Source organism: Microcebus murinus, chromosome 4 (assembly GCF_040939455.1).
Source record: "Microcebus murinus isolate Inina chromosome 4, M.murinus_Inina_mat1.0, whole genome shotgun sequence".
Lineage (NCBI taxonomy): Eukaryota > Metazoa > Chordata > Mammalia > Primates > Cheirogaleidae > Microcebus > Microcebus murinus.
In genome coordinates, this window is record NC_134107.1 from 21,067,095 (window position 1) to 21,089,559 (window position 22,465).

Genomic DNA, 22,465 nt, shown 5'->3' on the forward strand with positions numbered 1-22,465 from the left:
GCGAGAGTCGGGGAGCGCGCGAGGGGCGGGGCCCGCGCTCCCTGCAGGGCGCATGGAGTTGTGCGGCGAGTCCGCGGGCGCCTGGGTCTGCCGACCTGCCAGAAACAAAGATGGCCGCCCAGCTCCGGGCCTCTTCGGACGTGACTCTGCCAGACTTTGCGGGTCCGCGGGAGGAGACCAGGTGCCAGTCAAGGCATTAGCTCCCGCCTTCATTGCCTTCTAATTGGTGATGAAGCCCGCGCGGGCACTGGGATTGACTGGTGCGTGCAGGGTGTAGTTGGGCGTGGCTGCTTTGCAGAAAGCTAGTGCCTTCCCTGTATTTGAAAGCCAGGCTTTTCCGGCCTGTCAACTACCTCTCCAACTCCTGCTTCTCTGTGGAGAGTGGTTGGAACTCACTGCTTTTAACTTACTTCCCCAACCTGTTGAGTGTCCAACTGCGGAGCAGCCTGGGCCTGTGACCAACGGGGCTTAGAGCCCCTGTGCCCTGGCAAGCAGCGAGGGTCACAGAGAAGCTGCCCTGTCCCGCCGGCCTGAGAGGAGACAGTTCCGGTGCACCCCACTTTCTGTGACGAGGCAGGCAGGAGTTGGGGTTAGTCGAACACTGCTGGGCCTTTCCTCCACCCACTAAGCCCCGTGCCTAGGGCTTGAGAGGGTGGGAGGAGACATACAAAAATAGGTAAAGCTCAAGGAGCTTTCAGATAGGTAGGGACGGAAGGCTTCCAAAAGTAACTGTTGCAGAGGAATGAATGTTCCAAAAGAGAATTTAGGCCGGGCACGGCGGCTCACGCCTGTAATCCTAGCACTCTGGGAGGCCGAGAGGGGCGGATTGCTCAAGGTCACAGCCTGAGCAAGAGCGAGACCCTGTCTCTACTATAAATAGAAAGAAATTAATTGGCCAACTAATATATATATATAGAAAAAAAATTGGTCGGACATGGTGGCGCATGCCTGTAGTCCCAGGTACTCCGGAGGCTGAGGCAGAAGGATTGCTAGAGCCCAGGAGGGTGAGGTTGCTGTGACCCAGGCTGACACCACAGCATTCTAGCCCAGGCAACAGAGTGAGACTTTGTCTCAAAAAAATAAAAATAAAAACCAAAAGAGAATTTAGAAAGTGCTTTCTTGATGGGAAGATAAGCTTAGAGTGTTAGAAATGGCATCGCTTTGCAAAAGGGCAAGCTTGGGGCTTCTCCCCTGTTGGCTTGTAGCTGTGTTTTCAGAGCTGTGTTACTAAGCTGCCCCTGGCCCCCTTACTGAGATCAACCAATATTAGTTGCCTCTCATCAGGGTGCTCAGTTCTAGGGAATACTAACGTATAAGAAATGGATATTGCCTCTAAAAGATTCACAACCTACTGGGAAGAGATGAAATATACATGTGAAACAAGTAAACAATTCAAGATAGAACACAGTTGAAGAATAACTGATATGCCAGCCAAGGTTGTTAGATGCATTCAGGAAAGAATCCAATGGAGAATTATATTTGGGAAGGCCTCACAGGGAAGATAGGATTTTGTGGAGTTTGACTTGAAAAAAGTAAAGTTTGGCTGGGGAAGGAAAAAGAGCATCCTAGGCAAGGAACAGTTTGGTAAAATTTAGGAATGGGTGTGGGTTATGAGAAAGAAAAATCAGCCCCTTGCATCTGGTGGCTGGCCTGGTACATCAGCTAGGCCTTGATGTTCTGTTTAAAGAAACAATTTCACAAAACATCAGACAAGGCTACTCTGTGACCATGACAGATCAAGACAAAAACATGATCACTCATGTCTAAACACAAGCAAAAATATGAACATCATCCAAACCACAAAAAAGATTAAATATCTCCCTATTTTGGCCAATGTGATAACTGCAGCTGCTTTGCCAATTACTTTAGCTTTGCTTCATTCCTCCCACCTTAGATAAGATTTATTAAAGTTCTGTAGGTCCCAGCAACTTGGGAGGCTGAGGTGGAAGGATTACTTGAGGCCAGGACTTTGAGACCAGCCTAGTCAACATAGTGAGACCTTGTCTCTACATAAATGTTTAAAAATTAGCCAGACATGGAAGCGTGTGCCTGTAGTCCCAGCTACTTGGGAGGCTGAGGCAGGAGGACATCTTGAGCCCAATAGTTCAAGGCTGCAATGAGCTATGATCGTTTCACTGAACTCCAGCCTGGGTGACAGAGGAAGACCCTGTTTCTAAAAAAACAAAAACAAAAAAGATACTGTAAGAGAGGGAAAAAACTTCCTTCTACCCTCTTAGGTTTTGTAGCAGGGCCTAAGAATTAAACCAATGCAAGACAAATTTACAGGAGGAAAGCATACAAATTTTATTTAATATTTTTTTTTTTTTGTACATGGCAGACTTGAAAAGGAAAATGAAGACCCAAAGAAACCATTAGACCCAAAGCTTACATACCTTTTTACACAAAGAACAATGAATTGTGCAGATGTGACATGACAAAGAGGATAGAATGAGGGGCAGTGAATTGTGGGATAGTGACTGTGAAATATATGGAGGAAACTAATGAAAGATAGGGTTATTTTAGTATGTTTATTTGTAAAGGTCCATTTTGAGAATCTCTAAGAACGTTTTGTTCTTCCTGGTACAGGGATAGCACCTTTCTTGTGGAAAATTTTATGATGTGCTTTTAGGTAGAGAGGGGGAGGTCAGAGATCCTTTCCTGCATCTGCTGTTTCTCAAGTGCCTTCAGCCCAAAATAATCAATGTGCCAAAGTGGTATATTTTAGAGTGGTATGATCTGAACCCTTTCAATATCCAATCATAGGATTACACCACTTCCTGACAATATTTATTCCAGAGCAAATCCCCACTTCCTTGAACTCTTCCCCAAATTATCCAACACAAGTCAAATTCTATAAGTCCTTTCTAACACCCTCTTACAGAGATGTCCCATCATTCCCCATGGTATATATTCTCCATTGCAAAGAGGAGTAAACCCACATTTCAACTACAGGAGTGTTACTGGTGGTGTCTTGCTGGGGGCTGTCGATGTTTATGAGTAGGGTAGGAGGCAGCTTATAGAGACCCTCATATTGAAGATCTGTACAAAGTAAGAGGGGCTAGCCAGGCACAGTGGCATGCGCCTGCAGTCCCAGCTACTTGAGAGGCTGAGGCAGGAGGATCTCTTGAGCTGAAGAGTTCAAGGCTAACCTGGGGAACATAGTGAGACCCTCATCTCTAAAAAATAAAAGTAAAAAGTAACAGGGCCAAGGGGAGATTGAATGGCAGGCAAAAAAAATTCAAATTTCATTTGTTCTACTGACAGGTTTCAAAACCCACTCAGCCCAGCACTATTCCAGTCAAAGGGAACGCTGAAATGAAAAATGCTCTTTGCCCTGATGGAGCGTGAGAGACAAGTAAACCTACAAGTACGATAGATAGTGATAAGCTTAGTGAGAGAAGCATGGGGGGAGAGGGGCACAGAAAAGGGATACTTTAAGTCAGCTTGGAGTAGGGTAAGGAAGGGACAATGTCAAAGAAGTCTTCCCAAAGAAGGTGACACTTAAACTGAATCTTGAGAGATTGAGCGAGGGGGAGGTGGAGGGCATTCCAGGCAGAGAGAGCAGGAAATGCAAGGGCAGGGAGGCAACAGTTAGCTGTAATGGATTCCAGAGCAAGGGAAATGTCCTGCCTAATGCCAGGTTTTCCCAGAATCCATTTTTAAGACTGGGGAAATTTTCCACGGTTGAGACAAAGAACCAAATGTGAGCAGCGGAAACCTGCCTTGCACATGCATGTAAAGATCCTTGTTTCTGGTTGTTCTTGAAATCCTCCATTCCCATCTGATGAGCCATCAGGTGCAGGGTGGACACAAGCATTCAATACATATTTTTTGATGCTGCTAGTCTGACAATGAGATGAGTGGTGCAGCATTGCTCTGTTTCATGCCATGAAGAGGCAGTTTCTACTGCTCAGACTGCTCGTGAAACTCTGTTGATGGGTGTTTTGCTCCTGTCTGTGATACTATTTTTGACATAGGCATCACAAAGCAACTCATTCGAAAGCTGCTGGTGATAGCAAATCAAGGTCTCGTGTTCACACTGGAAGCTGGGCAGACCACGAGTGTGACCCTAAATAATGCCAGTTTCTTTGATCTGCAAAACAATATGTGGCTTTATTGAAATGTTTTCTAGAACAGATAATATAGCACAGTGGAAAGAGCATTGTACTTAGGCTATGTGATCTTGTGTTCATCATTTCACTTCTCTACGCTTTAGTTTCCTCATCATAAAATGAAAGGGGAAGGACTAGGTGGTCCCTTAAATCCATCCCAGTTTTAGAATTTGTGATTTGGGGCCAGGCGTGGTGGCTCACACCTGTAATCCTAGCACTCTGGGAGGCCTAGGCTGGAGGATTGCTCAAGGTCAGGAGTTTGAAACCAGCCTGAGCAAGATCCAGACCCCGTCTCTACTATAAAAATAGAAAGAAATTAATTGGCCAACAAAAAATATATATAGAAAAAATTAGCTGGGCATGGTGGTGCATGCCTGTAGTCCCAGCTACTCAGGAGGCTGAGGCAGTAGGATTGCTTGAGCCCAGGAGTTTGAGGTTGCTGTGAGCTAGGCTGATGCCACGGCACTCTAGCCCAGGCAACAGAGTGAGACTCTGTCTCAAAAAAAATAAAAATAAAAAAGAATCTGTGATTTTGTGACTTGCCGTAAAAGCAGCAGAAGCCAGCTTTCAACTCTAGTCTGCATGTAGGAAATTTCCATCTAGTAGGAAGCATTTTCCTGGTGCAGGCTGATACATGACTCTGGTTCTGTTCAAGCTGTGTATGGATCCAAATGCTTTGCTGAGTCTGCACAACCATCCATAATCCACACAGATGATGCACGTAGACTTCCCGCACACTATTACTGCCTCCAGTGGTTGCAAATGACAGCCTCAAGGATTCTGCAGAGCTTGCAGGGAACTGAAGTTTAAATTCTGCCTAAATGATTGGAAGCAGACTGAATACAAGCATCCAGAGTCTTTGTCACTTGACATCTCCAATATATACTTAAATGCCCAAGTATGAATACATTCATAATAGTGCTAAACGAAGGCATGACTCCCACCCTCTGGGAGCAGCACTCATTATCAAAAATATGATTTTGGGTAGCTTTGGAAGTGTCAGACAGCTATGAAAATTAAAAAATAAGAAACCCAATCCCACCTTCTTTCTTTACTGTGCGGGGTTGAGACACCATCCACACACTACCCTGTCACGAAATACCATAGGTACAAGATGCCAGGGAACTTCTCTAGGCAGCCAGATTTGCACAGCAACCGCAAAGAGAGCTGAAATAATGTATATGAGAGTGCTTTGCAAACTGTAGAGTGTTCTACAAATAGAAGTTGTTATGTAATCTGGCAATGTGTTATTTACTGATAAGGTCTGACAAAAGTGGTGGAGAAGCTCTTTGCTGTTCTCAAGAGTCCTCACCAATTAGTTTGCCATGATAGAAAAAGCTGGGGACCAGAGAGGGGTTTGAGTTTTGGCAGGGCCTTCTACTCACTCTTTGATGCCAAAGGTCTCATCTAAGGACTGTGAAAATCCCAAGTGGCAGAAATAAAAATGATCCTCTCTGTGCTACAGCCAAGCCAATTCCCTATGGGTGGATGAGTCACATGTTAGTGGGGCTGGGAGAACTACACTGACATTCCTATATGTTCCCTTCTTCCCACTCCCCTTTCGCTGCCCTGCTTTGGCTCCTGTTCCTACTATGACATTGTAACTCAAGGAGCATGTGACAAAAAACTCACTCAAGGAACCCCAGCTAAGTTCCTTTGTGTGGAGGAATGTGGCAAGCTGTCCTGGGTAGCTGCGGTTCTTTCTTATTGGTGAAGCCAATAGCCTGGTGGGGGAGTGTCTCGATACAAATCCATGCAATCCGCCTCTACGCTCCAATTCTGAGTGGGCATCCTTGTAGACATTTATCATACATTCTCCTTCATACTTGACACTGTCCCTGTGTCATAAGGCCCCAGAATCTGAGAGTTTTATCATAATTATAGGCAGTCTAAAAGGCCAAGCCACATTTGGGTTGGCAGCATTTAAGCTGCTAATCCATTCTGCAAAGAGGCACATTTGTGAAACTGGATAAAGAAAAACTAGGAAAGGCTCCTTGCTTTTTAAGCTCAGAAAGCATTTTTATGAGATCTCTAAGGCTAACAGCTGTGGCCTCCTCTAGCCCCTCTAGCTGGGTGGACTGGTGGTCCCTAAAAAGATATATCCACATTCTAATCCCTAGAACCTGTGTATTTTATCCTATTTGGAAAAAGGGTCTTTGGAGATGTAATTAAAGATTTTAAAATGAGGGGATCATCCTGGATCATATGGGTGGGCCCTAAATCCAATGGCGAGTGTCCTTATAAGAGTGAGGCATGAATGTTTATAGCAGCACAATTCATAATTGCAAGGCTGTGGAAACAGCCCAAGTGCCCATCAATCCAAGAATGGATTAATAAAATGTGGTATATGTATATCATGGAGTACTATTCAGCTCTAAGTAACAATGGTGATATAGCACATCTTATATTTTCCTGGTTAGAGCTGGAACCCATACTACTAAGTGAAGTTTCCCAAGAATGGAAAAGAAAGCACCAGATATATTCTCCAGCAAACTGGTATTAACTGAGAAGCACCTAAGTGGTCACATAGGTACTACAGTAATAGGGTATTGGGCAGGTGGGAGGGGGGAGGGGGGCGGGTATATACATACATAATGAGTGAGATGTGCACCATCTGGGGGATGGTCATGATGGAGACTCAGACTTGTGGGGAGAGGGGAGGGGAATGGGCATTTATCGAAACCTTAAAATCTGTACCCCCATAATATGCCGAAATAAAAAATAAATAAAATAAAAAATAAGAGTGAGGCAGAGGGAGATGAGACACAGAGACACACACAGGGGAGAAGACCCTGTGAAGGGGGAGGCTGATAAGGCCAAGGGATGCCAAAGGTTGCCAGATTGCCAGCAGCCACCAGAAGCTAGGACAGAGGCAAGGGAAGATTCTCACCCTGAGCCTGGGGAGAATGTGGCTCTGCCAACACTCTGATTGTGGATTTCTGACCTCCAGAGCTGTGGGAGAATAAATTTCTGTTGTTTTAAGTCTCCTATTTTCAGTAACTGGTTATAGCAGTCCTAGGAAGCTAATAGGCCCAGTCTCGGCCATCAAGGCTCAGCATTACCAAGAGGGAAACTCGTTCACCAGTGTTGGGGTCAGACAGCCCTCACTTCCCCACTTCCTAGCTGTGCCCTCTGCAAATCTTAGCACCTCTCTGATTTTCAGTTTCCTCCTTTGCAAAATGGGAAGAATAAATCCTGCTCCCCAAGCTGTGGTGACAAAGCGCTGAACAGAATGCCTGGAATGCGACAGAGAACATATGCTTGAGTTCCCACCACCCCTTTCACTACCTGGGTCCAGCCTTCCCTCAGACACAGAGCTCCCATTCCAAGGTGGAGGAGCGTGGATTCTACACCTTTTCCTGGGGCTTGGGCTCATCGGTGATGTCCAGAGCAGTGCATGGCCCCGCCTTCTTACGCATCCTCATAGCATCTCATCAGGGTCCAAAAGCAAAATTGATCTTCTCCTCTTCTCCTGCCTCGTCCACTTTCCCCCATCTCAATAAATGGTATTTCCATGGAGATTAGTCAAGCTATCTGGGCATCATTTTTGCTTTGCTTGCTTTAATTTACTCTTATTTTTAAATTTGATTTATTTATTTTTGAGACAGAGTCTGGCTTTGTCACCTGGGCTAGAGTGTGGTGGCATCAGCCTAGCTCACAGCAACCTCAAATTCCTGGGCTCAAGTGATCGTCCTTCCTCAGTCTCCTAAGTAGCTGGGACTATAGGTGTGTGCCATGACGCTTGACTAATTTTTCTGTTTTTAGTAGAGATGGTGGTCTCACTCTTGCTCAGGCTGGTCTTGAACTCCTGAGTTCAAGCTATCCTCCTGCCTCGGCCTCTCAGAGTGCTAGTATTACAGGTGTGAGCCACCATGCCTGGCCAATTTACTTTTATTTTTTAACTTTTCATTTTGAAATAATTTCAGGCAAGAGAGAGTTGCAGAAAGGTAATAAAGAATGTCAATTCTTGCTTTTTTGCTCTGTCCCTTTTGCTATGACAGTGGGCCTGGTTGTCATCCATGGAGTATGTATTTTGCTCTGTAAACTATATCTTCTTCTTGCTGTATAATTCTATCTTTCCTCAGTAAACCTCATTTTTGTGCTTGCCTTAAAAAAATTTCACTTATTTCCCAAGTGTAACATCATACATAACCACAATACAATGATCAAGATGAAGAAGTTAACCCTAATAACACTGTTATCTAATCTATCAACCTTACTCAGATTTGCCAGGTGCCCACTAATGTCCTATTCTGGTCTAAAATCCAATCCAAGGTTACAGATTGGGAGTCATTTTGAAATGTATCTCTGCCTTCCCATTTGCCTTCAACCCATAGCAAGTGTTAGCAGTTCTTTCCCCTAAATACTTCTTCAATCCATGTGCTTCTCACACCTGCACAGCTAGCACCTGGAACGAACCACCATCATCTTGCCCCTGGATGCCTGCAGCCACCTCCTAACTGGTCTCCCTGCTTTTGTCTCTCTCTAATCCATGGGTCAGCCTAGTTTTTGTGTAAAGGGCCAGATAGTAAATATATTAGACTTTGTGGGCCATATAATTTATTTTGCAAGTACAATATTCAACTCTGCCATTGGAGTGTGAAAACGGCCAGAGACAATTTGTAAATAAATGAGCATGGCTATGTTCCAATAAGACTTTATATATGGACACTGAAATTTGAATTTCCTATAGCCTTCACGTGTCACAAAATATTATTCTGTTGATTTTTTCCCCATCTATTTAAAAATGTAAAAACCATTTTTAGCCTGTGGGCTGTACAGGCCATAGTTTGCTGATTCCTTGCCCCAATCCATTCCTTATATAACATCCAAAAAGGCCATTCAGTTCACGCCTCTGCTTAAGTCCCTCCAAGGGACCCCTCCTGCTCTCAGGATAAAACTCACAATGCCTGGCAGTGTCTGGGTGCTGCCTGCCTCTCCTGCCTGGTACTGGGCCTCTCTCCCTCCCATTCACCATGCCCTGCCCACCCTTCCTTTCTGTCCCAGAAGGTCATGCTACCATTTCAGGGCCTTTGCACACATTAGTCCTCAGTCCTTCTGCCTGGAACACTCTATCCTAGGTCCCCCATCACCTGGCTAACTTCCATTTATTTTTTTGGGTCTTTTGGGTAGAGGCTTAAACTTTCCAAGGAGTCTTTTCTGCCCCTTCCCCAGTCGAAGTCATGCTCCCATTATTCCCTCATAACACCCTTTTTTCCCCTCTTTGAAACACATCACAATTTGTAATTATGTATTCAGACCTTTGTTTGATTCTAGTGGGAAAATTCTATGAAGTCAGGGATCTTGTCTCCTTTCTTTTTTTTTTTTTTTTTTGAGACAGAGTCTCACTTTGTTGCCCAGGCTAGAGTGAGTGCCGTGGCGTCAGCCTGGCTCACAGCAACCTCAATCTCCGGGGCTCAGCGATCCTACTGCCTCAGCCTCCCGAGTAGCTGGGACTACAGGCATGCGCCACCATGCCCGGCTAATTTTTTGTATATATATTTTTAGTTGGTCAATTAATTTATTTCTATTTTTGGTAGAGACGGGGTCTCGCTCAGGCTGGTTTCGAACTCCTGACCTTGAGCAATCCGCCCGCCTCGGCCTCCCAAAGTGCTAGGATTACAGGCGTGAGCCACCTCGCCCGGCTGTCTCCTTTCTTTGAATTGAGGATTGAGCATGGTATTGGGCACACAGTGGATGTCCCCTGAAAGCCTGCTAAATGAATGGGTCTTTTTTTTTTTTTTGAGACAGAGTCTCGCTTTGTTGTCCAGGCTAGAGTGAGTGCCGTGGCGTCAGCCTAGCTCACAGCAACCTCAAACTCCTGGGCTTGAGCGATCCTTCTGCCTCAGCCTCCCGAGTAGCTGGGACTACAGGCATGCGCCACCATGCCCGGCTAATTTTTTATATACATATCAGTTGGCCAATTAATTTCTTTCTATTTATAGTAGAGACGGGGTCTCGCTCTTGCTCAGGCTGGTTTTGAACTCCTGACCTCAAGCAATCCGCCCGCCTCGGCCTCCCAGAGAGCTAGGATTACAGGCGTGAGTCACCGCGCCCGGCCATGAATGGGTCTTTTACTAGAACTCCTTCACCAGCAAGGAGACCCCTACAGATTTCAGGGAAGGGCCCAAAGGGACCAGGTCAGGCTACCTGAGCAGAAGCCCCCAGCCCACAGAGCTGAAACCCGGACTGCACAGTGGCAACCCCTGGGGCACCTCCTGACAACCTTCCAAAGAATCTGCCTGGGGCAAATTCCTGAGCCTGGAGCAGCTTTCTCTATAGGCTGCACTCTGAAACCTGCTATGTATTTTTACCCTGTGCCATCCCTCTGCTGTTCTTCCTGCCATCCTAACCCAGAAACAGCCTCCCCACTGAGGCTAACCCCTCTCAATAACTCAGACTAGTTTTCACACCTGGGGCTGCCTAAGGTCTTAAAAACATAGCTGTTAAATCAGAATACTTTACTCAGCTGCCTGCCAGGAATGCTAGGGCAATGTCCAGAAGCCACAGAGGAAAGCTCACATGGCAACCTTCAGAGGGGACAGCTCTGCCTGTAGCGTTCTGCCTGCTCTAATCTACCCTCCACTGGGTGGGGGTGGTCAGAGTTATCTTTTAAAAGGATAAATCTGATCTAGGTGCTCCCATTCACACTTCTCACTGCCTATAGGATAAAATCCAAATTCCTTAGCCCAGCGTGCAAATCTTCACCATCTAATCCCAGCCCATCTTTCCACCCTCATCTTCCACCTGCTTTTACCCCATCATGAACTTACTATTCTAGATATTCTAGACCTGTGTGGTCCAATACAGTAGCCACTAGCCAGATGCAGGTGTTAAATTATTAATTAAAAAAAATTTAAATTAGATTGGAAAGAATTTTTTTTTTTTTTGAGACAGAATCTCACTCTGTTGCCCAGGCTAGAGTGAGTGCCGTGACGTCAGCCTAGCTCACAGCAACCTCAAACTCCTGGGCTCAAGCAATCCTGCTGCCTCAGCCTCCCAAGTAGCTGGGACTACAGGCATGTGCCACCATGCCTGGCTGATTTTTTCTATATATATTAGTTGACCAATTAATTTCTTTCTATTTATAGTAGAGATAGGGTCTCACTCTTGCTCAGGCTGGTTTCGAACTTCTGACCTTGAGCAATCCACCCGCCTTGGCCTGCCAGAGTGTTAGGATTATAGGCGTGAGCCAGCTCGCCTGGCTAGATTGAAAATTTATTCAATCACACTAGCCACATTTCAAGTGCTCAAAGGCCTCATGTGACTAGTGGCTATCATATTAGACAGCTCAGCTATAGAACATTTCCACCACTGTAGAAAATTCCACTGGACAGCACTGTTTTAAACACAAAGACCCACTCTCCACAAATACCCCAATTCTTTTTTTTTTTTTTTATATATATATTTTTTTTCTTTTTCATTCTGAGGTACATTCTGAATCAATTCTTTATTTTATTTACACACAGGTACATTCTCATTGTAAATTTTCTAACATTACAAAAATGTCCCTTACCAATTCCAGATCTCTCCCTAGAGATGACTACCAAAATCAGTTCTCTGGTTTTTATATTCTCTCTGAATATTTACTGCATTCTGCACTTTGCTTTCTTCCCTCAACAGTGTCGTGGAGCTCTTCATATAAGAATACATCTCTCTCTACCTTGTTCTTGAGTTGTTGCAGAGTAATCCATAGCATGAATGAACTTTAGGTTATTCACCTCCTGCCTCTGTGATGGACATTTACTTCCAGTTTTCCCCACTGCAAACAATTACTATATGCAAACATCCTTGTACCTCTTTGTGCGCTTGTACACATGTTTGTCTTGAATTCCTAGGACACAGAGTCATATGCTAACACCTCTGGGGCTTGGCACACCCTGATGCTCCCGCCTAGCATGCCTCTCCACATGACTAATTCCAACTCATTGAGACCAATCAAGTGTCGTGTCCTGTCAAAGGTGGTCTCTCCTGCCTCTGTTTTCCCACAGAACTTGGTATCCACATTGCATCACTATTGTACACTTAGGACTTTACCTTTTTTATCTTTGTATCCCCAACATCTAGCATAGGGCTTAGTATAGAGCAAAAATTCAAATGTTTTCTTGGCTGAGTGAATGAATGCACAGATAAATAAACAAATGAAGGCACAGTGGCTAGGACATTCCAGAAACTCAAGGTGAGTCTGTGAAGTGTTCCAGGCGATCTGTGGCTGGTTGGTGCCCTGAGCCAAGCTGCCTTGCTAAATTTCTGTTTTTATTCAGCCCCATGACCCTGGCCATCTCATCTTGAACTCCATTTGGGTTGGTGAACAGCTCTGATGGGGCAGTGTGAATGTTAGGAACTCTGGCCATAGAGCATAGAATCTGAGCCCTTGGGAGCAGCACTAGCTGGGGGCTGGCTTTCCAAGGGCAGGTCTCTGTCTCCTTTTACCTTTAAGCAGCCCAGTATGCTCTGGGTTTTGGTTTATTTTATTTTTCCCCCTACAGTACCTTAGGGGCAATTAAGATCAGCTGCAACATTTCTGCTTTCTGCTTTCAGATTTGACCCCAAGGGAAGCCAGATGTTTTCCACTCCACATCTCCTTCTCCTTGTGGTCTGATGAACAGCCCTGTTTCCCAAGTCTCTCTATGGTCTGGCTTCCCCAGATCCCAGAGCCTGGCTGCCAACTTTATTTTTAATGAGGTTTTAATAGGCAACTCCTGTAATTAATTTCATTCTTGTGTTTTCACACTTCAGTCTAGGTGCCTAAAGGCCTTCTGGCGCTAGGTGGGATGTTAACTGATTTTAAATAATACAAAATACTATGACTGTTAGACGTTTCCCCAGCTCCTCTCATTTGTAGTTGTTTTACAATCTTAATTAGCTGGGGCTCATGGCCCAGTGGAAGGTCAGGCGGGTCACCTGTCATAAAGGTAGAAACAGATAAGGAGAGAAGAGACTTGTCCAAGTCCCCAGAGAGAGTGGGTGTTGAAACTGGTTTCAGATCCACTACTCAGGAATGACGTGCCAAACGCCGCCGCCAGAGGACTCAGGCCAAAGGTGGAGTGCCTTGGGTGCCCCACAGGCATCTTGGGGCGGCAGTTTCACCCTCCCACTCCCACTGCCCAGCAAGTGAGCCCTCAGCAGCTAATACTGCCACCTGAAATGACCCCCATTAATTCTCTTGTAGCCCCTTTTCCATTGTGTGAGCGGATTCATCCACAAAAAGTGGTTCCTCCCGGATTTAGAAACAACATAATTTTGCTATTTTTAAAGCTGCTGTTTAAAAATCCGCGCGCACGTACTCACTGCTCACACTCTTCAGGGAGAGGGGGATGGGCAGGAATAGTACGTGCTAGAGACAGAGCAGCGCGGTGCCCCCGCCGCACGCCGGCTTCCAGAGCGCGCGCGTCCGACCCCACCGGTCCTCGCTCCCTCTCGCCCCCCCCCCCCGGGGCGCAGGTCACGGCCGCTGGGTCACCGGGCCCAGGAGGGAGCGGGAGGGGGGAGGGCCGAGCAGGTGGCGATTAAGTCAGCCTCGGAACATTCTTGGACCGCTCCAGTGGATATAAATAACAGACGGGCCAGCTCCGAAAAATCCTCCCCAGGGGGAGAGGGTAGAGGGAGGAGGGGTAGAGGATGAACGGATTTTTTTAGGGTGGGGTGGCATCCTGGCGAAAAATCTACTAGACTGATATAGGGGCTGCAGGGACGAAGGCATATGAGAATGAACCGTGATACAAAATTTGGAAATAAGAACACGGAGGGGGAGGAGCTCACGCCTTTTTGTCCCACCCCCACCGCGTGTTTGTCCCAGGCCTCTGAAGGCGCCCCAGATTAGCAGGCAGAGCTGTGGAGTCCTGGCCCTGCCCGACTCAATTTTAGACAAGCTGCTGAAGGTCTCCAAGCCTCAGTTTCTGCATCTGCACAATGGGAAACCTAATGCGTGCAAAGAGGTGGTTGTGAGCCTCTCCCGAGTGAACGTCTAAGAAAGCTGTGCTCAGTAAAAAAATGTAAGGTAGTGTGGCTCCCAGACCCCCCTCCAAAGGCTGTCCATGCAGGCCGGGTCCCTTCTCGCTCCCACGGGTCTCCCAGGCTCTGCAAAGGTCCATGAGGGGCAAAGCCGAAATCTGACTCCCAGAAGCCCCGCGGCGCCACCCTGGGGAGCCGGCCCAGGCGCTCAGCTCCCAGGAGCAGAGACCCCACAGTCCGCGCCCCCAAGCCGCGGGTCGCAGCGATGCCTGCAGCCCCAGCGGCCCGGCCGCCGGCCGGTGGGATTGGGGCCACCGCGGCGAGGAGAGGGCGGGGCCGGGGGCCGGGCTTCCCGGGGGAGGGCCCGGCGCGCTCCGGGAGGCGGCGGACCGGCCCGGGAGCGGCAGGACTCGGGCCGGAGCGTGGCCAGACCCCCACCCGCCGAGGGGCCCAGAGAGGACGCGGTGAGTGCCCCGGAGGGGACGTGCGGGGACACGCGGCGGGAGCCGTGGCTCGAGTCCGCCCTCTCCTGCTGCGGCTCCTGAAGTTTGCAATGGAACCACCTCCCGCGCTGGGAGCCCCTGGCCACCCCACTCTGCGCGACAACGGGAAGGGCTGCCACAGAGCTGAGGGGTGTCTCATCTGCCGCGCCGCTAACTCCACAATTTCTCAGGCCGGCCGGGGGGAGGAGGCCGTCGGGACTGCGGGGCCAAACGATCTCCTCGGTCCCCTCGAGGGCCCCATTCCTCCCTCCTCGCGCCTACCCTGGGGTCCCAGAAGGGGCCACACTCCCCAGCGACCCCTCGCCCTCTGCAAAAAGCCGCAATTCCTGGGTCTGCTGCTCATGCCACCATATGGAGTCCATGGCGAGGCCGGCCCAGGCAGGCGGCGCCCCCTCCCCTTGGCGGTGACCGGCAGGCCCCACCCCCGCCGAGACCAAGTTCAGCAAGTTTGGCCAAGAAGTCCCAGGGCCTCCATGGCTAGGCCTGGCTCTGCCGCTCCGCGTGGGCTCCCCGGGCTCCGAGTTGTGCAGCGCCGGGCGGGCCAGAGGGGCCTGTCGAGGAGCTGTGTCCATAAGGGTCGAGGCCAGAGACGCGCCACCCCTGGGCTCCGAGATTTGGTGTGGAGGCTCGGGGTTTGGAATGCGTCATGAGGGAGCGGGCACCCCAGCCGGCAGGTCGGGTTTCCAAAGAGTGCCCCTTTGTTATGCCCCTCCCTGGCCCTGCCTCCTCCCCCTTGCCTGCGCCACCCCCTTCCCCGGCCTCCTGACCTCCTGCCTGGCTCTGGCTACTGGTTCCAGCCCCTCCACCTAGTGTCCCTCTCTTGGACCAGCCGACCGCCCCTCGTGTACCCAGACGGGGGCGGGGTTGCTGGGGGAAGAAGCCCTAGGGCGCAGCCTGTGACTCAGGACACGGGGATGGGCTGGGCAGGATGGCTGTGCTCTTTCCCGGGGGCATGCCCCCAGCTTCTGGGGGCTAGGGGGTGGGTAATTTCTGGCCTCGGGTAGGGAGAATGAGTTCTTCCCTGAACCCTGGAACTCCTTACTTTGGCCTGGGCAGCGGTGAGGAGACCCGGGCAAGCCGCAGAAGACTTAGCCACTGCAGTAGGTGCTGGCTCCCAGGGCAGGGAAGATTGTGTTACCTGCTTTCCCAGCTCTTGCCTGCGGTGGAGTGTGTTCTGGGGACTGATTTGGGTCTCTGCCGAGGTCAGGAGGCACAAAGTGCCAGCCTCCTTCACAGGGGCCTCTGCGCAAGGCCCCTCACAGCTTGGTCAGGCTGGGGCTGTGGGGCCTGGCTGCGCAGGCTCGGGCTGGTATTTGCTCTGGGAGGCCAGAGGGAGCCATGCCAGCCTTGCACACACAGCTCGCTCTGTTCTAGGGCCAGAGAGAGGGAACGGGTGGGGGGCAGCTCTCTGGGGAGGTCGGAGCAGCCAGGGGGCCCCAGGCCCCTGAGGCCTGGCTGGGACAGCTTCAGAGGCCCTGTGATTTATGGCTGCAGCACTCTTTCTCCCCATCGTCTTGGCAAGTCCTCTCTGGGCAATCTGACCAGCTGAAGAGGAAGCCAGGTGAACAGCTTGGGGCGCCTGGTGGGGCAGCCGCTCCACATCCTTCATGGGTCTCCAGGGAGGCCTGAGCCCACCGTTAGCAGACAGGGAAGCCCACTCAGGTCAAGTTCCCACGGCTGCTGGAGCTGGCAGGTTTTTCTGGTCTTCAGGTGGATGTCATTTGTTTTCTTCTTTAGCTAATTATTACTGATTCCCATGCCTGGGGAAACACAAATCAGAATGCCACAAGTCTCTGTCAATGATTGGGGACAGATGCTGTCCTGTCAGTCACAGCCCAATGGGATATATACCCCAACTGAGGGGTCCCAAGGGCCTGTGGGAGCAAGCACAGGACAAGGGAGGTGACTGTGGAGAAGATCCCCCAATTTGAGGTTTGGAGGAGGAGCAGAGGTTTGTCAGTTTGGAAGAAACGCTGTGACAGAGCCCTGCTTTGGGGGCAATAGGTACACTCGGTCCTTCTGCACCTGGCTGTGTCCTTTGGGCCTGCACAGAAGAGGAACCGATTTCCTTCTAGGGGCTGTGAGTCTGTTGATGCTGGGGACAGCTGAGACGCTGCCTAGAGGCAGTGGGGAGCAGCTGCATGCCACTGGGTCCTCTGGTCCCTGAGGCGGTGGCTAGGGGTTGGAATGCGCCTTGTCCTCTGTGATTCTGTAGATCACCTGGCTGACGCTGTCTGCCTCCTGCAGGCTGCCCCGTACTCTGGGTTTTTTTTTTTTTGAGACAGAGTCTCGCTTTGTTGCCCAGGCTAGAGTGAGTGCCGTGGCGTCAGCCTAGCTCACAGCAACCTCAAACTCCTGGGCTCCAGTGATCCTTCTGCCTTAGCCTCCCGGGTAGCTGGGACTACAGGCATGCGCCACCATGCCCGGCTAATATTTTTTTATATATATATCAGTTGGCCAATTAATTTCTTTCTATTTATAGTAGAGACGGGGTCTCGCTCTTGCTCAGGCTGGTTTCGAACTCCTGACCTTGAGCAATCTGCCCGCCTCGGCCTCCCAAGAGCTAGGATTACAGGCGTGAGCCACAGCGCCCGGCCTACTCTGGGTTTTTGAGGGCAGGACTCAGTTGCTTGTTACCACCCTGTGGGACGCTGGTGGGTGTTGTGGAAGGGGTGAGTGTGTTCAGATGACTGCTGGGCCCATGGCGTATCTCACTCATTGCCTGGGTTGAGTCTTACACCAGCCCAGGAAGCCAACAGGTGAGGGAGTTTCCATCTTAGAGCGAGCTGAGGCCTCCTTAGGAGGGGACAGTAATACGCCCTTGTTCAAGCTTCCTGGCCAAGATGGGACTCAGCCTCCTGGCTCCCTTTCTGCTCTTCCCAGCACAGGGAGCTACTGGCATGTGGCTGGGCACCCTCCCACTCTGCCTGCTGTGGTAACAGGGTCGCCTTGTCGTTCAAGGAAAGGCATCAGGGGCCCTGGCTTGGGGAGGCTTCTTCTCTCATCTGCAGTTGGGGGAGTGGGGCTCTCTGCCCACCACCCACCCCCGCCTGCCATTTAATCCCCGGCTGGATCGTGTGACCCGCCTGGCATTCTCCTGCCTGGAATCTGCCGCTTCTGACAGCAGTTGCTATATTGGGGGAGCTGCTGGGCACCGCCCTGGACGCTCCAGGCCCCCACCCTCACCCTGCTTTGCTCTTCTTAACTTCAAGGCAGAGTCACAGTGGCAGCTTTGAGAGTTGGACACCCGGCTCCCTGTAGTGATCTCTAGGCCCCAGGTACGTGGAGCGTGGGGGAGAAGGCCAGACCCAGGGCGAGAGCAGGGGCTTTGAAACTGCCTTCCCTGCCCCTAGCCTGGCTCCTCCTGGGGACTTCCAAGCCCCCTGCCTGCTAAGACCTAGCTCTGACAGTCCCCTGGGTGATGGCGATGGGAGGTGGGCAGGGCCCAGAGATAGGAGAGGGTCATTTTCTATCCCCCAAAGTGTATGTCCAGCTTACCCCTCTGCCGTCCACAGCCCTAAATCTGCCACCATTCCGTGCTGCGGGGACACCATGGCTCCAGAAGAGGACGCTGGAGGAGAAGCCTTAGGGGGCAGTTTCTGGGAGGTGAGCAGCGGGGTCCTGGCTTTGGGAGTGGCACTAAATTGCCCAGCCCTCTCCCGGCTCAGCTACCTGTGCAGGTGAGGAGCCTAGCTGAGGGCCCCAGCTCCATAGGGGGCTGCACCCTGGTGACGCTGCTCTCCTCGTGTACGCCCCAGGCTGGCAACTACAGGAGGACGGTGCAGCGGGTGGAGGACGGGCACAGGCTGTGCGGGGACCTGGTCAGCTGCTTCCAGGAGCGTGCCCGCATCGAGAAGGCCTACGCCCAGCAGCTGGCCGACTGGGCCCGCAAGTGGAGGGGCACCGTGGAGAAGGGTGAGGTGGCGCTCGGGCCTGGCAGTGAGCAGGGTGCTGCCAGGGGTAGGACCATCGGGGCGGCTTCTTTTTGTACATCTTGTTGTACTAAAAGTTTGAGGCTTTCACCTCCTTAAAGAGGGATGGTCCTCCTAGTTATCCTCGGAGTTGTGGTGTTAGAGTTTACAAAGTACATTCGTGAGTCACTTTGATATTTTTAACAACCGTGTGATGGAGATGGTCCTGTTCTACCCATTTCCTAGAGGAGAAACTGGAAGTTCAGAGAGACTCAAGGACTTGCCTGAAGTCACACAGCTAGGAAGCCTGGGCCTTCTGACTGGGAGTGTGGGATCTTTCCACCCAACAACCTGTCTTCCTAGAGGGCAGACACTGGTTCTCTCCTTGGGGCAACAGACAGTAGCAGTTGTGCAACAGATTTGGGTTTGAATCTCGGTTCCACCTGTAGCTATAATGCTTTAGCAAGTTAACGTCACTTTTCTGGGCCTCAGTTTTTTTGCCTGTTCAATGTTGACAATGACACTGTCCTTGGTGGTGGTGGTTGAGGCAAGGACTCAGATATGACAAGGCACAGAGTAGGCATTCAGTAAGCCCCAGCTGACAACACTGTCATTCATCTGTGCACTGACTCCCATGCCTCTGTGCCTGGCATCCAGAGCAGCACCCAACAAGGGGACAGGCTTGATTTAGGTGGTGCCCAGGCCTGGCCCAAGCCCCACACCTCCCTGCAGGCCCGCAGTACGGCACACTGGAGAAGGCCTGGCACGCCTTCTTTACGGCGGCCGAGCGGCTCAGTGCACTGCATTTGGAGGTGCGGGAGAAGCTGCAGGGGCAGGACAGTGAGCGGGTGCGCGCCTGGCAGCGGGGGGCCTTCCACCGGCCTGTGCTGGGCGGCTTCCGTGAGAGCCGGGCTGCCGAGGACGGCTTCCGCAAGGCCCAGAAGCCCTGGCTGAAGAGGCTGAAGGAGGTGAGCCTGAGTGGATGGGTGGCAGAGGCAGGCCCCTTCCAAGGGGACCAGGGCCTGGTGTCCAGGGCCTAGAGTTGTCCCCATGCATGCCAGGTCGAGGCCTCCAAGAAGAGCTACCACGCAGCCCGGAAGGACGAGAAGACAGCCCAGACACGGGAGAGCCACGCGAAGGCAGATAGTGCCATCTCCCAGGAGCAGCTGCGCAAGCTGCAGGAGCGGGTGGAACGCTGTGCCAAGGAGGCCGAGAAGGTACAGGCCGGAAGGCCCAGCCCACCCTGGCCCCAGACAAGGCTTCCCCAATGAATCTTGCTCCCTGAAAGCCTTCTCCCACCCGCAGCACTCTTATTGCCCTAATCCTTACCTGCCACCCTCTCTCCAGATGATCACTAAAGGAGGAACCTGAGAAAAGGTGATGCTTTACCAAGGGAAGGAAATGTTGGAATTTCAGGCACTGGGATGACTTTAGCAGTTGAGAACCCCCAGCTCCATTTCTTGTACAGCGCACCACATTGCCTGCTCGCCCAAGTGCCCTTTCCTCCAGCTCCGCTTGTGCAAATCCTCCCCATCCTCTGAGATGCTGCTCAGTTGCTGCCACCTCCAGGAAGCCTTTTCTGATTTCTCCCACCCTTTCATATAGGTTGACTTCATCTCAGTCTCCACCAGACTCTGACGTTTGCTGTGCCAGAATGTCACCTCCCTTGTTAGGCTGCTGGGGTCCTTGAGGGCAGGGGCTGGGTGTCAGGACTGATGGCCCTTGCTGGCTAGCCCAGGGTCTAGATTGTGGCAGTGCCTGGTAAATACTGGTGGAGTCCTGCATGGATAAAGGTCTTGTCCTCACCAGACCCCATCCCCTCCCATCTAGACGAAAACCCAGTATGAGCAGACACTGGCAGAGCTGCATCGCTACACCCCACGCTACATGGAGGACATGGAGCAAGCCTTCGAGACCTGCCAGGCCGCCGAGCGCCAGCGGCTTCTTTTCTTCAAGGATATGCTGCTCACCTTACACCAGCACCTTGACCTGTCCAGCAGTGAGAAGTATGGCCTGCGGGGTGGGTGTGGAGATCTGGGGTAATGCTGGCTCCCCTCCCGCTCCTCTGGGTTCTGGCTGGGCTGGTTGGGATTGCTGGGTCTAGGGGCCCAGGACTTCTCAGTCTGAGGCTGCGCCTCGGGTCACAGGTTCCATGAACTCCATCGAGACCTGCACCAGGGCATCGAGGCAGCCAGTGACGAAGAGGATCTGCGCTGGTGGCGCAGCACTCATGGGCCGGGCATGGCCATGAATTGGCCACAGTTTGAGGCACGTGTTCCAGGCTGGGTGGGGCTGGGAGGTGGGTCACACTCCTACTGCACTCAGCCTCAGCCGCTGGAGGGAGGCCAGGGGTTGGGATGAAGTCACTGAAGGTGGTCTGGATGGCCCTGGCTGCCACCGCAGCTGCAGCCCACACCTTGACCCTAAGCACTGTCCCTACAGGAGTGGTCCTTGGACACACACAGGACAATCAGCCGGAAAGAGAAGGGTGGCCGGAGCCCTGATGAGGTTACTCTGACCAGCATTGTGCCCACAAGAGATGGCACTGCACCCCCACCCCAGTCCCCGGGGTCCCCAGGGTGAGAGCCAGGAGCCTCCTGTGGAAAAGAAACAGCTCTGCCCTCCTTCCCTATCCTTCCCTTTCTCTTGTTTCATTCCCTTCACTCTTGAAGTGGGTTGAAAATTGGTGCCAGGGACCTGAGGGTTGTAATGATACCAGTCTTCATACTGGTTTAGATTGGCCACGCATTTCCCACATTCCCTCCACTTTCACCTCACATCGACTCTGTGGGGCAGGAATTGCGCTCGAGTTTGTGAGTGGCAGAGGTGGAACTAGATTCTTTCAGCTCCTCCCCACCTGCCTTTCCCAGGGTTCCTCTGGGGAGTGGAGTGGGTAAGCCCTTTGCCCTGAGTCCTGGGTGAGACCTCTAGCCCAAGGTGTTCCTTGTGCCCTGAGCTCCTCCTTTCTGCCTCCCCTCTACAGCAGGGGGCAGGATGAAGAGTGGTCAGATGAGGAGAGTCCCCGAAAGGCTGCCACTGGAGTCCGGGTCCGGGCGCTCTATGACTACGCTGGCCAGGAAGCTGATGAGCTGAGCTTCCGAGCAGGTACCCTGGAGCCCCTTCCTGCTCCTTTCCAGGCCTCGGTCTCTCCCTTCCTTACGTGACTGAGCAGGGGGTGTGGAAAGAGAAGCCAGATACCCTCCTGTCAAGGGCCAGTTCTCTGGCCATTCAGCCTGCTCTGGGTCCAGCTGGCTGGGGCCTGGTTGGTGTGTTTGAGGTCTCGGGTGGTGCAGCTTGCTGACTTCAGCCTCCCTCTGCCTGAGCCATGTCCCTTCTCCTCACTGGGCTCTTGGACTACGCCATCCCCCTCAGTCCTTGACCCAGTTGCAGGAAAGGGGGCTGGGCCAGGGCAATTGGCAGTGATCAGTCCCTCTTCCCCCAGGGGAGGAGCTGCTGAAGATGAGCGAGGAGGATGAGCAGGGATGGTGCCAGGGCCAGTTGCAGAGTGGCCGCATTGGCCTGTACCCTGCCAATTACGTGGAGTGTGTGGGTGCCTGAGTGCCCGGACAGCCCTTCCACAACATTTCTCCACCCTGGATCAGAGCCCAGCTTCTCCTGGACAGCCAGACCTGAGGGCCCTGAACCACTGTGGCCCTGCTGCCCATCTGTCCCCTGAGGAGGGTGGAAGTCCTGGGACCCAGGGAGGGGAGGAGCCTGTGTCTAGAAAGCCACTGGTAGGGAAGGTCCAACTGAGTCCAGGCAGAGGGCAAGATGGAGGTCGGAGGTGACAGGAGGGTTCGGGGTTGCCTGGGCCTCCCCAGGAGCACTTAGGTCTTCCAGGAGCTGTGGATTCAGTTCCTGGCCTCCGTTTTGGGGTCCTGGGATGGGCTTGGGGTGAGTGTAGTTCTGGGCTAGCTGCACCCTCTTTTGTGGCTTGTTCTAGTGTGTATTAAACTTGACAAAACACATTGTTGGGCTTGCGTGC

The 22,465-nt window shown here is 51.5% G+C and overlaps 1 protein-coding gene across 4 annotated transcripts; it reads left to right on the forward strand.

Annotated features, from left to right (window-relative positions):
* The first annotated feature begins 14,088 nt into the window (after window positions 1–14,088).
* PACSIN3 (protein kinase C and casein kinase substrate in neurons 3) lies at window positions 14,089–22,448 on the forward strand. Of its 4 annotated transcripts, none has more exons than XM_012789222.3 (11): window positions 14,089–14,107; window positions 17,782–17,847; window positions 18,085–18,175; window positions 18,328–18,484; window positions 19,213–19,448; window positions 19,542–19,697; window positions 20,311–20,486; window positions 20,628–20,748; window positions 20,923–21,059; window positions 21,464–21,585; window positions 21,923–22,448. In XM_012789222.3, exons 3-11 carry the CDS (start codon window positions 18,122–18,124, stop codon window positions 22,036–22,038), a joined length of 1,275 nt encoding a protein of 424 aa, XP_012644676.1. In that variant the 5' UTR covers window positions 14,089–14,107; window positions 17,782–17,847; window positions 18,085–18,121; the 3' UTR covers window positions 22,039–22,448. The 4 variants fall into 4 exon arrangements, with proteins under 4 accessions (XP_012644676.1, XP_012644659.1, XP_012644712.1 ...); XM_012789205.3 differs by lacking the exon at window positions 14,089–14,107 and adding an exon at window positions 14,403–14,530; XM_012789258.3 differs by lacking the exon at window positions 14,089–14,107 and adding an exon at window positions 14,403–14,530 and having other exon boundaries at window positions 21,467–21,585.
* The last annotated feature ends 17 nt before the right edge of the window (window positions 22,449–22,465 follow it).

What these genes read in the sequence shown, in the direction of transcription:
- PACSIN3 (XM_012789222.3), top strand. Translation starts at nt 18,122, where the DNA reads ATGGCTCCAGAAGAGGACGCTGGAGGAGAAGCCTTAGGGGGCAGTTTC. An exon ending in GAGGGGCACCGTGGAGAAGG is followed by an intron (nt 18,485 to 19,212) that starts GTGAGGTGGCGC and finishes ACCTCCCTGCAG; the next exon opens with GCCCGCAGTACGGCACACTG. An exon ending in GTGCCAAGGAGGCCGAGAAG is followed by an intron (nt 19,698 to 20,310) that starts GTACAGGCCGGA and finishes CCTCCCATCTAG; the next exon opens with ACGAAAACCCAGTATGAGCA.